The sequence below is a fragment of the Poecile atricapillus genome, chromosome 10, assembly GCF_030490865.1.
Source record: "Poecile atricapillus isolate bPoeAtr1 chromosome 10, bPoeAtr1.hap1, whole genome shotgun sequence".
NCBI lineage: Eukaryota > Metazoa > Chordata > Aves > Passeriformes > Paridae > Poecile > Poecile atricapillus.
In genome coordinates, this window is record NC_081258.1 from 2,527,197 (window position 1) to 2,544,459 (window position 17,263).

At 50.1% G+C, this 17,263-nt stretch overlaps 1 protein-coding gene across 1 annotated transcript in view; it reads right to left on the reverse strand.

The window, feature by feature from the left end:
- The window catches only part of LOC131582753 (hydrocephalus-inducing protein homolog), a 56,283-nt gene that overhangs the window by 34,868 nt on the left and 4,152 nt on the right, over positions 1–17,263 (reverse strand). Inside the window, exons 4-15 of the mRNA XM_058846222.1 lie at positions 15,769–15,903; positions 14,005–14,204; positions 12,808–12,932; positions 11,302–11,506; positions 9,468–9,660; positions 8,716–8,815; positions 7,333–7,451; positions 5,938–6,161; positions 3,964–4,031; positions 2,641–2,873; positions 1,722–1,831; positions 361–496 (exon numbers count right to left, since the gene is read on the reverse strand). Coding sequence (XP_058702205.1) covers positions 361–496; positions 1,722–1,831; positions 2,641–2,873; positions 3,964–4,031; positions 5,938–6,161; positions 7,333–7,451; positions 8,716–8,815; positions 9,468–9,660; positions 11,302–11,506; positions 12,808–12,932; positions 14,005–14,204; positions 15,769–15,903 — 1,848 coding nt within the window. The remainder of the gene's footprint in view (positions 1–360; positions 497–1,721; positions 1,832–2,640; positions 2,874–3,963; positions 4,032–5,937; positions 6,162–7,332; positions 7,452–8,715; positions 8,816–9,467; positions 9,661–11,301; positions 11,507–12,807; positions 12,933–14,004; positions 14,205–15,768; positions 15,904–17,263) is intronic.

Here is a 17,263-nt window from a genome sequence, read left to right on the forward strand (position 1 = left end):
CAACTTACACACGTTTTCAAAATCCCCAGGACAAAGGTAAAAGGCCCAAATAAGATGCAAGAATTGCAGGCTTAGCATTCTCAGGGGGTCCTGCAAGGAGGCTGCCAGCACAGCTGTTGGTGTCTGGGGGTGCAGCAGCTTTTCACAACCCTCTAAGATCTCCCACCAGAAAACACCCTGAAGACTAGAACATAAACTGTTTCCTCAGGAGGTTAAACTGCCTCCTAAAGTTTACATTCAGGTAGGATCCTGTTCTCAGCAGATCTGAATAAGACACAGCAAGGTCTTATCCAAACCCTTTTTTCCCCTAATAATCTCCTCAATAATATTTGAGAGGAGGAGGTGGATGCAATGCCAAACCTGGGGAATAAGCCCGTAGCAGCCAGGAAGGTCAGTTTTATTGGTGATGATGAACTTCTTCTCGTATGGCTCCTTCAGGTGGCACTGATTGCAGCGCATGATCTGGGGATACACTTGCAGCTCAGGAACCAGACATCTGGGCAAAGAGATGACCCCAAGGGAATCAGAGATACTGAGAGAACAGAGAACATTTACCCCCAAAGATAGATAACTCATTTGTCACTGTCAAACAGACATTTAACAGCCCTACAGTGATAAATTGCCTTCAAAGCCTTCCCACTCAAACACGTCTTGTCAAGGAGGGGCAAACCCTGAGAGGCAGCACCCAGAGGCTGCCAAGTGCCCCAGGCAGAGCACTTTCTTTGTCCCACAGCTGCCTCAGCCTCTCCTTTACCCAAGAAGGCTTGCAAGGACTCCTGTAACAGTGTCTGTGATCCATGAGCTCTGGGGGAGCATTCCCAACAAGGATCAGTGCTCACTAAGGCTCAAGGAACACACGACTCCAGGGTCTCAGTGAAAATGACTCCCTTCTCTCCCACGGGGCTGTTGCCCTGCCTGAAAACTCAGCTGTTTGCCCCAGCTTTGGAGGGCATGGGACACCACCTGCCCTACAGAGTGGGTGATCACCCCCTCCCAGTTCCTACAGCTCCCTCGGTCCTTCACTCCACAGCTCCATGCACTGACTGTCCCCATTTGCACTTGCTTGACAAAACTGCAGCCCAGGCACTGACTGCATGGCTCTGCCTGAGAGAGGGAGCAGCACCAGGGAACTGCATCCCTCTTGTCATGAAACTGGCAGGATGGAATTCTGCTGCAGCAAGAACAACTTTTGGTTAAAGTCTGAAAACATTAAAGCTCAAAATGGGAAGCAGAGGAAAGGAGAAAAACTAGAGCTGACTTGCCACATCAAGGGCTCTTTTCCCCTCGTAAGATCTTGCCCTCACCACTCTGGCTGTGAGCCACTTCCCCACTGTCACGTGCCCTCATGAACAGAACCAGACCCTGACTCTCAGCAGGCTGCTTGGTGTGTCCCAAACCAAAGCAGGGGGGTCTCAACCCAGCACAGCTCCATCTCTTGCAGGAAGAAGGAGAGCAGGCCCTCGGGAAATGTGTTCCAGCTCAAGCACCAAAAACCAGGCCAATAAATGATATCATTCCTGGTGCCTCTAGAAAAAGGCCCAGGACTGTGCTGGGCTGTGAGCAGGGCTGCTTTTCACCACAGGCTGCTTTCCAAGCACTGCTGTTCTCATGTCCAGCTGGTCACAACATGAGAACATGAAACAACACTTCTCCTTGGGAGCTGCAGCCAGCAAACCCTGTGCAAGGCAGTGTGCTGGGAGAGGCCAGGGAAGTGCAGGTACCTGGCTGTGATGATCAGTGATGCCACTTCCTTGCCAACACCCTCCAGGCCCACCAGGTCCACCAGCATTTTCCGGTAGTATTCCATCACCGTGTTGGAGCACAGGGTCACCTGGTGGAAGAGAAGAGCACTAAATTCTTCCTTATAAAAGCTCATTACCCACATGTGCTATTCTCCAGTTCTTCTTTCATGGTAAGGAAAGGGAGGATTTTTTAATTTCATTATTCTGCTGATCCATGTGTAGAGCACAGTCTCTGAGAGTAACAAAAGCCTTCTGGCAATCCCAGGTTTGTTAAACACACCTTGCTATTAGGGCATAGGTCAGCTAAATGAAAACATTAGGCTAAAGCTCTACACACCACTGTACTCAAATTAAGGGGCCAATTTTTCATCTGACTACAATGACACAAATGCAGATGAAATCTGCTGACTTGGACAGAATGAGTTCAGCTTTACAGTAGGAAGCTGAGGGCAAATGTGGCCCAGCAGGTGCTGGGCAGTTCATGGCTGCAGAGCTTTTTGTCTCTACTGGAGATCCCTGCAATGAACACAAATCATTCTGCTCCCCAGGAGAGGAGACATGAGACCAAGAAGAAAAGCAAACTGCTTTCTACAATGACATCTCTCATTCTGTCCTCATCCTTCCTCTGCCCACTTGCAGTCAAAGAAACTGCTCTCAAAAACACAAGAATGGCTCCAGTACTTTACCATATAGTATGTGATCCCAGCGTATGATTTTGGGAAGAAAACAGTGCTGCTTCAGGAACATCCTGAGTAACCCAGCTAACAGAGGCCTCAGGCCAGTGCAGATCTCTCACTCACATGATCCTCAAAGCTGGCAGCAGAGCTAAAGCCCTCCCACACTCCAGTGAAGCTTTAGCCCTGGTGCTGAAGCGTGTGTGGCTGGACTCTTCCCATACCTCGATATCCTGGTGTCCCTGGGGGAGGATGGTCCCTTGGCTGGGATTCATTGTAAACTCCCTTGGCTCCACATAGAAATGAATTCCCTTCCTCCAGGATGGGTCACTGTCCTTGCATATCTGATCCAAGCTACTGACAGCAGGCTGCGTGCCATCGTCCGACATGCGGAGCTTGAATGTCACGGCCACCGGGGAGGTGTTAGTGAGGCGACAGGTCATGGTGCGGGGAAAGCCTGGGAAAAGGACACAAATATCCATTTAGGCACCAATTGTGTCATGACTCCTGGTGTGAATACCCTGGTAGGATGAAAGGGTGATTGGAGTTTAGCTCTTTATTATCTGAACTACAGCTCACCGAGAAGCTACATGAGGAATTAATCATCACTCAGTTCCCTCTGACACTGATTCCAAACTTCAAACTTGAAAATGCCCACTCTTAGCCCTGCTGAACACTGGTAGTGTCTCTCCTGATGGGGAAGAGCTCCTTCACCTGCCCCAAATCAGCACCAGTTATTTCTCCCTGATGACTGTGCACCCAGACCGAGCATTTACTCTGAAAATTCAAGCTGTAAAATTCCCTGTTAAGTCTGCCAACGCTCCCTCTGTTTGCAAGGTGTATAAACAGTGAGTTGTCATTGAGAAGAAGCTACAGCAAAAGAAAGTGAGGATGGAATCAGGAGCTAGAACGTGATGCAAAGCACCCTAATGCAGTTTCTCTCTGCAGCATCCTTAAGGCATCTCTTGGTTTGGCCCAAACAGACTGAGCAGGTGACAGCTCAGAGCACATTCAGCTGGAGGCAAACCTGAGCCTTGCTTCGAGAGCAGTGATTAGGAACCATGTCCCACCTCACCAACAAAGGGGGCCATCACACCCATGCTGCTCACTGTGATTGCTGCCTGCAAGGGTTTACCCCACTTTAGCTCTGAGATTTGCTTTCCATGCTGGAAAGGCAGAGATACAGCCACACATGGTGGGGATGTCCTGCAGAGCCCGGACACCAGCCACCACTGCTCTGCAGTGCACATCTGGCTTGGCTGGCCAGCTCTGTGGGGAGGAGACTTCTCCCAGGCCTGCTCACCAAGAGTCATTTGAACACAGATGGGGGGAAAAAACAACTTTAGGCACAGCCCAGAGCTTCTATTCCTTGGTTCTGTTTGATCTCACAATGGCAAAATGCTACCTGAGGCACCAGCAGCCCTGGAGTTCACAGCCTGAAGAGGCTGCTGTGGCAGAACACGAGTGATGGATGTTTTTATGTTCAAGTGGTTCATTTTGGAATGCACAGGTCCCTCACGCTGTGCCCAAGCCCAGGGAACACTCACCAAAGGAGATGTCACCGAAGTGGAGCTCATGGAGGTCGAAGTGTAAAGCAGGTCCAGTGACACAGCCCCTGCGATGACGAGCACAGAGCAGGAGGAAATGCCTCGGTTAAAGGGACTCACAAAGCCTGTGGCAGCCGTGGCTCGGGGACATAAAGCCTGGTGCCAGGGGCACCGTGGGTTTCCAATCAACACAGCACCATGTGCTCAGCACAGTGTCCGTGTGGGCAGGAGGCAGCTGAAGCCAAGTGGCCGTCAGCCAACAGCCACTGGTGGGGATTTGGGCACAGGGCAGGCAGGAAAAGCCCCCAGGTGCTGGTGGTGCCATGAAGGACCCTGAACACACACCCAGACATGGCTCCATTGCCTCAGTTTCCCCATCTGTAATGTGATGGACATAAAAGTCCCCACAAACTTCTGTAACCAGCCTTTCCAGCCACGGGCTCCCTGCTTTGCTGCTTCTTAGCTCCAACTGGTGTTCCCATGGAGGAGCTTTCTCAGGAGATTTTGACCCACACAATCATTACAGACAGAGTTTAGAGACATGAAGCCAGGGGAGCCCCAAGCATCCTCTGAAAAGAGCAGCAACAGTTCTGCACAGTGGGCAGATGAATCCTAGAGGAAAGGACCAGCTTGTCACCAGTGCAGCAGCCGGCACAGACAAGGGCAATGGCTTAAACAACCAAACATGGGTGTCCTGAATCTACCACACCACCTCATCTGTCCTTGAACCCCGCAGACAGGCTCCAAAAGTCACCAACATCCACTGAAATCAGCACTTGAAGCTGCACAACACTCACGAGTTTATTTTGTGCTTGACACCTATCAATGCCCACTCTGCTTTTTGGTTAAAAATCAAGGACCAGTGAACTGTGCCTTCTCTTTTGTTCCCAGGACTGCCACTGGCTCTGCTCTACACATCTCTACAAGAGACACCTGCCCTTGCCCAAGGAGAAAGCTGCTTATGCAATAATATCCCAGGACCAGTTTGGGGGGATACAGAGGAGAATCAATTGATGGTGAAAGGTTCCCTCTTGACTTCCAAAATAAAAGAGCAGCACTTTTCCTCCAAAAACAAAGCCAGCATAATTGTTTCTCCACTATGGGCAGACCTACTCACCACTTTCCTCTTGCTAAGTCATATTTTTCTTATTCTTTTTTGATCCATCTCCCTTATCTCACTGGTATAATCAAGTGCAGGTTGCATTCATTTCTTTACTGCCTTGATCCAGTGCCTCCCAACAGCAGCAGCCTAGCTCCAAAGCTCCAGAGCAGCCAGCATCAGCTTTCCTGCTTGCACGACGTTATCCTACCAGCACATGGCTCAGGCTAGCAGGGACAAGCCCTCATGCTGCTGTGGAACTGAGGACTGAGCTCTGCCTCCCCCATTATCACCCCTTCTCCCTTTGCTGGGCCAGGATTATCTCTTGCAATGGCACCAGCCCATGGGATGATGCCCATGTCCTTGGCACATTCCTGCTGCACAGTTCCCTGTCTCCCAGCCCTTTCCTGGCTGTGGAAAGGAGGGACTGGAGCACTCTCTGCACAGGACTTGGGAGCACAGCTTGTCCCCCACAGCATGGCCATGACAGGTGAGGTGAGGCTGTTGCTGCCCATTTGGGATGGATTATGAGCACAAGTTTTTAAAAACACTGCTGCTGCTGCAGAATCACCCAGGCTGCCCCATCTCCAAAGCCCTGGGAGCTTTGCTGGGTGTTCAGCTGGGACAGCCCAGAGCAGCTACTGCCCAAAGCTGCTCCATCCCACTGCCTGCCATGGCCCAAGGCAGAGGGAGATCCCTGCAGGGAGGAGTCATTCCAGCCCCCGGGCACCCTACACTGGGGCAGGGCCAGGATCAGAGCAGAGATTAAGACCTCGGGAAACTCCTCTTTCCTCTGCTCGACCCCAAAATGAGGGAGGTGGGGGATGTGCCAGAGACAGCTACAGATGTGCCCAGCAAGCTCCCAGAGTCCTTACCAGACTGTCAGGGTCACAGGCGTAGGAGATGCAGCCACACGGAACTGGAATTGTTCCTCAAAGCTCCCCAGGACGGTGGCATTGAAGGAGATGTGAATCGTCCGGATCCCACCTGCTGCAATGACGCCCTCCTCGGGTGCAAACTTGAAGCAGCAGCCCACGTTTGTGGCTGAAGGGATATAGGTGAAGGGAGCATCTATAGCTCCTCGGTTCATCAGTTTCACCTGCAGCAGCAAGAAAGCAAAATGGAAATTCATGTGGAATCTTCCCTTCTTGTCAGTTATTTTCTAATGATGCAATTCCCAGCCAGAAAAGTCAGAAGATGCTTTGTGCTGCTGAAAGGCAGAAGTGAAAAAATACAACAGGACAAGTTCTGCCTTTGGGTTTTCATGCAAAGCAGCAGTAATTGCACATAACCAGAGTCACCCTGGGCTTATCCCATGGACACAGAGCAGTCCAGCTCTGGCCAGCATCACCAAGCTCATTCAGAGCTGGCCCTGAGAGCAACGTGGGGCAGCTGCGTAGTCAATCAGCAGAGAGCTGCCACTGCCCCACTCAGCACAGCTCCAACAGGACCATCTACTCATTCATCTTTTCCCAAATCATGAGAACAACACATTGATAACGAGGCATCACCATCAAATATAGAGACAGCACCATCTTTTGGTAAAAAAAACCAGTGTGTTTTTCTTTTCCACAGCCAAGCTTTTGAAAGAGTCTGGCATGATGCAGTGCCTTATTTTCTCCCTCTTTCAGTTGCTCTCTATTTTTTTTTGCAAACTTGACACTATTTTGATGGGGAGGCAAATAGGTAGAAAGATCCTTAGCTTTATTCCCAGGAACACTTTTCTTTTTCTAGAGTCAGAGATGCACCAAGGCTGGAGTGTGGTGAGGGAGTGGTCAGCAAAGGAAAGAATCCCAAGCCCTTTGCAAGGGCCAGCAGTGAGCCAGGAGGCTGGATGGCTTTCCTGTGACTCCCAGGAATAAGCAGGAGACACTCGACTGAGAGTTGTTTGCAAGGTACTGAAGCTCAACACAGCCAGTTTGTTCCAGCTGCTTCTGAACAGTCCAATGCAAAGGTGCCTTTGTGTCTGGTGCTGCCACAAAAGCCTCTGAACGTGCAGCTTTTTGACCCAGTCTGGGTTTCATATGCCAAGGGGTTGTTTTTCAGGAAGCTTCTGAGCTGATCCCCAAGGAAAGCTGCCAAAAATTGGCATTGCCAAGGGACTGGGGCGTCATGAACAGCAGACACACCTTTCTGACCTCACCAGATCTGACCAGTACATCCAATATTCCCTGCCCACAACTGCCCATGTTGTCAGGAATTCCACAGGTCCACCAGGCTTGCTGCTGCCTCAGGAGCCATCAGGATCCATCCCAACCCCTGCTGCTCACCTCATAGACGTGGGAGGTGTTGACAGAAATGTTCCCAAGTTTCAGCATTTGACGGCTGAATTCAACCACGGGTCCTTGGCCTTCCCCTCTGAGGTGCAGGGGCAGCCTGCTCCCAATGCCTGGGGAGAGATGCTCATTTCAGTACAATAATTCCCACTGTTACACTCTATTTTCCAGCCTGCCTGAATGCTAGCCCCTGACTCTGAGCTGGATAAAACCAGCTCCTGGTACTGCAAGAGAAGATATGGACCCTTCTCTTCCCTCAGGAGATATCCCTTGGGGCTGACTTCCAATTTCTAACCCATTCCTTGGGCTGGTTTCCAATTTTAGCCACCAGTTTGCTGAGTTTAAAACATCTCTGGTGTCCTGTAGTGACAGCCCAAGGAGTAATGGGTATCAATGGAAAGAAAGGAAATTTAGGTGAGCTATTAGGAAGAAATTTTTTACTGTGAGGGTGGTGAGACACTGGAGCAGGCTCCCCAGGGGAGTTGTGGAGGTTCCAGCCCTGAAAGTGTTCAAAGCCAGGCTGCTTGGGGCTTGGAGCTACCTGCTCTAGTGGGAGGTGTCCCTGCCCAGGGCAGGGGTCTTGGGACTGGACGATCTTTAAGGTCCATTCCATCCCTAACATACCATGATTCTATGGTTTCCTTCCCATGCACCTAGAGGAGCTTTCAAATCCATTCAGTGAAGGCACAAAGCTCATCAAGAGTTTGGCAATTGTACCTGGCAAATTGCTGGGCAGCAATTGCCAAACTACCTGGCCCAGTAGCACAAGACTTTGTTGCCAAAATCCTCAACTTCTGACACTCAGCATTGTGTTCTATCTGCACAGACTGAGAGCTGCAAGGTGCCAATTCCCACACAGGGAGAGAAGCAGGTGCTGGCCAAGGGTGGTCCCTCTACAAAGACCCTGGGCTCAGTGGGGCTCAGCCACCTCTGGTCTGGTGGTGTGTGGGCAGTGGGAGGTGATCCAGGCTCAGGGAGCACATTTCTAACTCAGCTCCTGCTGCCTGATGATGGAGCCATGCAAATGGACCCATCCTGGAGGTCAGTGCTCTAGAGGGGCTTGGTGCTTGTTCTCTAGAGCTGTTCTGCTCTGCAGCTCTTTGACTCTGATTTTCCTTTGAGGAAATGCTGGCAAAGCTGTGCCATGAAAACTTCTCCCTGCACTGCCTGGGTTGTTCTGGGATCAGTAACCCAGACCCAGGATTCTGACCCTGGCCTTGCACAGGAGACTCCCTGGAAGCTGCAGGGGCAGTGGGATGTGCCAGCACTGCCCTGCTGCCCAGGGACTCTTCCCAGCAGTTCCAGGGGAGCCCAGAGGGCTCAGGCTTGCACCATGGCTTCAGTGGGGTTGAGAGAAGCAGGGGAAAGGAGCTGTACCTGAGATGTTGCAGTAGGCCACACTTCGATACTCTCGGGCCTTTAGGGGTTTAAAGGTCACCTTGATTTGGACTGAACTGTTTGGCTCGATCTCTCCCTCCTGAAACAGAAAGAGACAGCAAAACATTTCTCTTCAAACTTCCCATTTCTTCTTTACAACCACAGTCCTGCAAGCCTTTATTTAGAGCATCAATGATGAGTGAACAACACAAGGAGCCCAAGGAAATGCTCCAAACCCAGCTCAATACACCACTGGAAGCTCTTCATGTTCAGCTGATCAGCTCCCACTCTCCACAACATTCCCACTGCTCTAACACAAGCTGTTGGTCACATCATGCTGCTGTCAGCTGCAGGATGTAACTGCCTCTGTGCACTGGTGCACTTGACAAGAAGAGAACATGATCCCCTTCCTTGGAAATAAAAATCTTAGTTTAACCTGTCTGGAAAGAAAGCAGGGGTTGGGATTATTCTAGGGTTTACTCCAAGATGAGAAGGGATTTTGCACTGTGCAGACACCAGGCATTCATCACCTCTCACAATGCCAATCCTCAGAATCAGGGCTCTGGTTGATGGGAGAACGTGGGGGTTTGCTTGCATAAACAGAAGAGGAGGAGGAGGAAGGGGAAGGGGAAAAGGAAGAGTTAGAGTGTTAGAAAGTTCGAGAGTTAGAGTTAGAGTGTTAGAGTTAGAGTTAGAGTCAGAGTCAGAGTTAGAGTTAGAGGAAGAAAGTGAGGCTCTCAGCTATCACTTACCATTGGCTCAAGGGAAAAAGCATCACTGGAGAATAGCATGGGGTCTTCTTTCAGCTTCATCATCTTCTCCCGGACGCTGCTCTTCAGGATGGCGCGGCGATCTTCACAGGAACCCTTCTTCTTCGCTCTTCTTCTCTCTTCCGTCGTGTTGTCCACGCAGGCCTCTCTCGGTGATCGCAGCAGGTAACACTGCCTGCAGCCACAGGGACAGACAGAGCCAGCAGATGGCTCAATAAGCCCGATATTTGCAGAGAGAAGTGGAAGTGCAGGAGAGCGAAGCACTTGGGGAGGAGCAGCAGCAGCTCCCCAGCAAGGGCTGACCCCAAGCCATGGAGTCCCAGGTGGATCAGAGCATAACTTGTTCACTGGTACAACAGGTAGTTTTACTGCACACTTGCAAACACAGGAGAGCTTTGGAAAGCCAGCATCCCTTAAGAGAACCTCCGGCCTCAAAGCCTCTGCCAAAACTGAGGGAGAATCCAGCAGCCACCTCAGCTGGCTTTTCCTACCACTGAGATGCTCAGGGGCGGCAGATAAAGATCATGGAGCAGGACTTCCCTGGGAAGGGGAGATGAAGCTGGGTCACAGCTCTGTGGTACCAGCATCACTCTTTGTTTCTTCTGTTTGGGACCTGCCCTGTTCCCTGCTCTGCCTTCCTCAAGAGCATCCCAGAGCACTTCCAAAGGAAATGGATGAATTCGGGCACTGCATCCCTTCAATGACATTCAAGGTTTTATATGCATGAAAACAGAGGCCCTGAGAAGGGAAGGGACTTTGTTGTGCAGGAGGGAGACAGCAAACTCCTGGAGAGACCTTTTCATGATCCAGAGCTTTTTGGGTCCCATCCCAGTGCATGGTAGTAGAATCCTGTAGTATGATCCATCCTGACCCCCAGCACCTGCCCAGGTGCCCTGACAGAATAGTTATGAGGCCCTGGATCCAGAGGGTCAGGCAGATGACACTAAAGAAAAAATTCTGTCTGGAGAGTCTCCCAGTTGCACTTTGTCAGACAGATGAAGAAAAGAAGAGTAGTGGTAGTGGGCAACTCCCTTCTAAGGGGAACTGAGGGCCTGTAGATCGACTGGATCCATTCCACAGGGAAGTCTGCTGCCTCCCTGGGGCCCAGGATATCACCAGGAGATTCCTTAATAACTGAATTAACTTCATCTGTCCACCACTGTCTGGGGTCCAGTGACTGTGATGAAATACCAGAGTTCTCAATATTCAGTGAAACAAGGAGGGGCATCAACAAAACTTCCACTCTGGACTTCTGGAGGGCAGACTTGGGCCTGTTCAAGAGACTGATATGGGGAGTACCTTGGGATAGAGCCCTTAGAAACAAATGTGTCCAGGAAGGATGGACATATTCCAAGAAAGAATTCTTGAAGGCACAGGAACAGACTGTCTCTGTGTGCTGAAAGATGAGCTGGCAGGGAAGACAGCCAGCCTGGATGGGAAAGGAGCTTTTGAACAAACTAAGGGGAAAAAAGAGGGTGCATCACCTTTGGAAAGAGGGGCTGGCAACTCAGGAAATGTTTAAGGATGTTGCCAGGTCATGTAGGAAGAAGATTAGAGAAGCAAAAGCCCAATTAGAAGTTGAGGAAAGCTAGTCATTGCCATCAACCTTTCCTTCCCAAAATGCCATCCCTGGTTGGGGTATAAATGGAACTGGAATGTCAAGTGCTGGGCTCCTGAAGCCCAGGGACACACACCCTGATGCCAGGGATGGTTCACTTGGCCTGAGCCATTCAAAAGCACCAACACCCTCCTGAGGCCCTACGTTAGTTTTAGTCTTGGGCCATGTATCTCACTGAAATGCATCTTGCAAACCAACCTCCTCTTCTCTTCATTCTCATCTTCCTCACTAGGAAAAGTCTTCCACTGGAACTGGGCTCTGATGTTACTCCTGTTCTCGATGAACATGGTTGTGTGGCTCGACGTGGTGATGAAAGTCTTCTTCAGCTCCACGGAATACGTCCTCAACCCGATGCTGACATCTACAGCTTCTCCCTGAAGGTTTGTGTGGATCATTTCTTCACCTGGAACAAAGCAAAGGGGAGCCTTTGCTCAGCTCAGTTGCTGATGAAAGCCCAAGGAACAGAGCAAACCACAGGTCACAGAAGAAAGGGTCACAGCTTTTAGCTGTATTTGCAGTTCTATGGGTCAGCACATTTATAACATCCTGACAGCTCTGTGTGTGCAGCGTGAGGGTGTCCTGGGCACCTCCTAAAACAGCTGATTTTGGAGTGTGTTTGTGGAGATTGGGCCCCAAGGTACAGTGAGGTTTGTCAGGTGTGCTCAGGTGACCCACTCAGATCACCAGGATTTCTGCATCCAAGTCCTTCAGGTGATGCTGAGGAGCCCTGTTCAGTCCTGGCTTGCCTGGGGTTTCCCCTGGGCATCCCATGAGATTCCTGTCTCTCCTGATCCCTTGGATCCCTTGTTGCTGACAAGCAAATACACCTGGGGGCATGTGAGCAGAAAAAGGAGGCCCAGAGGAACAAGTGAGGTGAAGCCCAGAGCAGGAGGGGACCCAGGTGAGGAAACACAACCAGCCTGGCTCTGCAATATGACAAACCACTACAAAATGAACACCATGAAAATCATCATCATCATCTCCCTGTCCAAACACACAGCCACATCAGTCTTGAAATATTTGATATTGTTCTGATCTCAAAAACCAAGCTGGAGCATTTCAAATTGAATAAAAAAGGGACCAAGGAAAGATCAGTAAGTACAGAACAGCTTCTACATGAAGACTGAATGGGATTCCTCAGTCTAGAAATCAAATGGGAGATAGATGTGAGAGGTTTGCAACAGCATGAATGGCCTGGGAAATGGGGACAAGGAAAAAATTGTCTTGATTTGTCACCAAAAAGTACTTGAGGATTTGAAAATGTTATTAGACAGAAACTATATGTATGTGTAGAGGGCAACACAGTAAAAGGGTCTGTGAGAAGCCAGTGGAGCAGCAGCCTATGGGACAGAGGTGTGCAAGAAATACACTGCATTGGAGAGAGTCTGATGGAGACCTCACACCTCACACACAGCACTGGCCAGAATAAAACAAAACTTCAGCCAGGCATAGCCACAAGGCAGTGGAGAATCAGGGCTCCTCCTTCCTCCACTCAGCAACTCTCAGCAAAACAGGAGCCCAAAAATCTTAGTCCTGTTAGAGGGGATCCACTTTATCAGCCCCCTAAACACCAACTGGTTCTCAGTTTTCTTTGGGGTAAAGCTGGAACAGGGGAGGCACATCTAGAGGGAATTGAGGGGGCTGGGACAACAGGGAGTGGTGGTGGAGAAGTGTCCTGTGCCCCGTGCAGTGCCCAGCACTCACCTGTGTTGTAGCTCACTACCATGGACCCAAAATGGGCACCAGTGGTCAGTGGGTGAAATCCCACTGTCACCTGCACGCTGTCACCAGCACCCAGAGTTCCCATGGCCGGAACCACGGAGAAAGGACTGCAACACAAAGAGAGAGATCAGGACTCAGGGGACATCTGGGGATGATATTCCTTCTGCAGTGCAGGTCACTTCACCTCCCTTGGGCAAGCAGGGAGCAAAGAAACCACAGGCAACAGAAAAGAGACAAAACAGGATCAGAAACAGCTGCTGACCCACTTCTGAGGAGATACAGACCTCAGGAGATCCTGTGGGATAAAATGACCCCACCTCCCCCATACTCTGCATCCAGCTCTCTGCAATGAGACCCAAGGATCCCACTGCCAGCAATCCCATCAGAGAATGGTTTGGGAAACCACGGAGAGGATTAAGAGCTGTCTGCATGCACAACTTGACACTGACTGCCTCAGCAATTTCTCTTGTCCTGCTGCCTATCAACCTCATCTCAAGAGATGCAAATGTTAGGGCACTACCTGTCCTGTGAGATTACAGCCTAGGAATCAGACAGGGAGAAGGAACTTTTCCTTGAAGACCAAGAAATAATTACTGTTGAATTTGCAGTGTGGCTCTTTGGTTTATTTTTCCTTGAAAATATCCCGATTTAGCCTACAAAGGGCACATTTTATCAGCATTTCAATGAAAGCTGCTCTAAGAAAAGCAGCAATCAAAACTCTGCAAGAGTGTAAATGCAGATTAGAGCAATACAGAGACATGGAAACAAGACCCAAAGGGAGGATGCCATTTACAATCTGAAGGATCCAATCCCAGCTAAATGAAGCACCATTAGCAGGGCATCTCATGAGAGGAGCACTGGGCAGCCACGTGCCTGTGGCCTCCCAGAGAATGGGGCTATTTGGCTGACAGTGGTAACCATTTCAGAAGCTGCTTGTGCTCAGGAGGGTGCAAGCCAGCTCCTCACATGTTCCAGCACCCTCCAGGAAATGTGGGACAGAGAAAGCTCAAAGGCTGCATCCTGCTAAGAGCACTGAAAGCAAGAGCAGATGCCATCCATCCTGCTCACTTCCAGCCAGAGCTGCAGGGCACCCCTGATGCTCAGCTTCCTTTTGTTGCTCTTTCCCAAGCCTATTATCACCCAAAGGTGTTTTGCACAAGGACAGGGGAGCTGCCTCACCTCTGGGTGCTGATGTAGTAATGAGCCTCCAGGCTGCCAGTGTTTCGAAGCAGCAGAGTCCTCTTGGTGCTGCTCTTGACTGGACACTCCGAGAAGTTCAGCTGGTCTGGGATGTTCAGGATAGCTCGGGCAGCAATGGCCCGGATTGGCACAACTATCCTTTCTGTTTTAGTCATGCAGACAAGCTCATGGGAATAATCCTGCAGGCAAAGAAACGAGCTCAGCATAGGGCATTTAGTGCCATTCCCATGGCAGAAGAAAACAATGTCCTAGAACTCTTCAAGGGCATCTATTCTATTCTATTCTATTCTATTCTATTCTATTCTATTCTATTCTATTCTATTCTATTCTATTCTATTCTATTCTATTCTATTCTATTCTATTCTATTCTATTCTATTCTATTCTATTCTATTCTATTCTATTCTATTCTATTCTATTCTATTCTATTCTATTCTATTCCATTCTATTCTATTCTATTCTACTCCAAAATGAACACTAAATTCTACCAATATTATTATTATTATTAAAGGCACCAGTGCACTTTGCAAAACCTATCTCAGTGGCATTAAGCTCTCATGCCATTAGGGTCATACAGAGAACTGCCCTAATCTAAATTTTAATGATGTTAAATAATTTCCAAGTCCCTTCTAAGGAACATGGAGCTAGGGAACAACACAGGCCATTCCTCTTTAGGTTCCTGTATTCCTGCTGTTTGAGAATAGGACAAAGTGTTAAACTGACTCGAAGCAGCAAAAGGAAAGGAAGGTGAGAAAACAGCTGCACCCAAAAAGATCCTGCACCTCTGGTCTAGTGTAGAAACATCAGTTGGCTCACAACTCCCCTCTAACTTTGCCTCTCCAAGCAAGTCAGGAGAAGAACAGAGCTAAGAGGTAGCAGGATGCTGTTGGATGTTGTTTGTTTCCCTTCCTCCCTTCCATGCCATGTCCTAAACCCTTCTGTATGAACCAATCTCCAGATCCCAGCACTGAGATCAGAGCTCCAGGGCCTCGGCACTGCTGCTCAAATCTCCACACCAAAGCACGTTTGGCACGGAATGGGTGCCAGCTGACAGAGCAGCCACAGTGACAGGCATGAAGACAGAGCCACAGCAGTGTCACTGCCACAGGCTCTGGGCTCACAGCTCTGCCTGCAGGTTGTACCTGCCCTACACCAGCTCTTTCAGCAGGTGTCCAAGTCCCCTGCAGCTCACCAAGCTCCTGCTAAGGGCACCTAGAGCTCAGTGTGCCTGTGCCAGGCTGGGCTCACGGGCACAGCACAGCCTCTGCCCTGGCCTTGCAGCTGTACCTTGGTCACTTGTGCTGTGGGACAGCCCAGCTGCAAGGCTGGACAACAGAGGGGGCAGAAATCACCACTTTGCTCCAGCCCAGGGTGAGGCAGGGAAGCTGTTGCCAGTCAGGAAGGAGGAAAGCTCTCTGAGCTCTTCATTCCTCCAGTGTTTTCCATAATAATGAAACCCTTCCATTGTACCTAGAGATGGCCAAACATCTGTCAACACCCCCCTGTCATTTTCATCCTGTTCCCTGTGCATCTTCCCTTGGGAATGCTCAGGAATGTGCAGGGAGGGAAGCAGGGCCTGTCAGGCCTGGCTGCAGCCCCTGGCAGCACGTGCCAAGCTGAGCCTGGCTGCAGGCTGCCTGCCCCCAGCCTGGAGCCAAGCTCACAGCATGGAATGGGCTGTCCCAGAGTGCAGGGAAAACAGTGGCTTTGGAGATAATTGTGTGTTTTGGCTCCTCCAGTCTCACCTTGCTCTCGTTGGGGGTGAACTGAATGCGCACACGGGCAGTCGCACCTCGCGGCACAGCACGGTACGCCTCGTTGGGGCACACCAGCCTGAAACAAGGTGAGCTCTGCATGGAGACCTGCACCAGCTGAACACACTGCAGGGAAGACATGAAACAATGATTTTGCCACTTGTGGAAACAGGTGGAGAGGAGACCTCTCTGTGCTCTGGTGACATCCTTCCTTGATCCCTTTTCCAGAGCACTTTCAGCTGTGGAGGTACAGGCACATCATTCACAAGGGAGAACTTGAATCCCTTCTGTCTGGCTCATTTTGGCCAGGGGCAGTAGGGCAGTGCCCGGTGGGAAGGAAGGGCCCAGCAGGTCAGCACCAGCAGGATGGAGACAGAGCACCTGCACCAAGTCATCTGCATATTCAACAAGGCCAAAAACCTGCTGGCTTCTGCCTGCTCACAGCCATGCAGTGGTGTTCCAGACAGGGGATGTGCTACCTGAAAGCAAAGCAGCACATTATCCTGGGGGAAGGAAGAAATTCCCTTCTAGCAGATCAGGTGTGGGTAGGGCAGGTCTGGGGGTACAGTCAGGCAGGCAGACCAGCAAGAGAGGAGACCAAACACTGTGGCCTCACTGGGAATAAAAGCAAACCTGAAAAGGCAAAGAAGGAACACAGCAAAACAATCCCTAAAACATGGAGATGGCAAAAGAGAATTTAAATGAGCAATTAAAGCAGCAAGGAAGAATCATAAAACCATGACAGCAATCACTTTGCCAAAAGTGATGGAAATACAGACAGGCTGTGCCTATTGACTGTGGGCTTCAAAGGCATTTTCTGCCTGGACAAACATGACCAGTGTTGACTCCCATTCCAGCATTAAAGCAATCTTGGCTCCCCAGGGGCTCTTGCTGCCTGTGCAGGTGAGCTGGGCTGCTGGGCATTCCTGCCCTCAGCCAGCAGGCCAGGTTCTGCCCTCTGGGATTCACAGACACAGCAAACATGCATTTTCTAGCACATAGATATCAACCCCTGAGCACCAAAATGCTCTCAAAAAGTCTAAACCAGATGATTTTGACCCTCCTGGCTCTTCCCACCAGTCCACTCTTGGCACAAGCCTCATTTGAGGAAATGTTTCCCTGACTGAAATTCAAATGGTTTCAATTTTCCTCTTTACAGTGGAACACAACTGCTGACATTTTTCAACTTTTTCCCCTCTCAACTCTCTTGGGAAACTGCAAAATAATCACAATTGCCTCAAGTGAAGGTGAAATCCTCCAGGAGCACATGGCTTTGGATGTGCTGTGGTTCTCCAAAGGGAAAGCAGAGCACCACGTTGATTTTGGAAAACCTGAGCAGAGCTGGATGAAGCTTAGCAGGAGCCTGAAGTGGCACCTAAAGGCCTCCCACTGCTTCTGCTGCATCAGTCTGACTCCAGGGCTGTTTCACAACACATTTCCTGCAGTACCAATGCCATCAGTGATAAGTGATTCCAGCAGAAAGTGG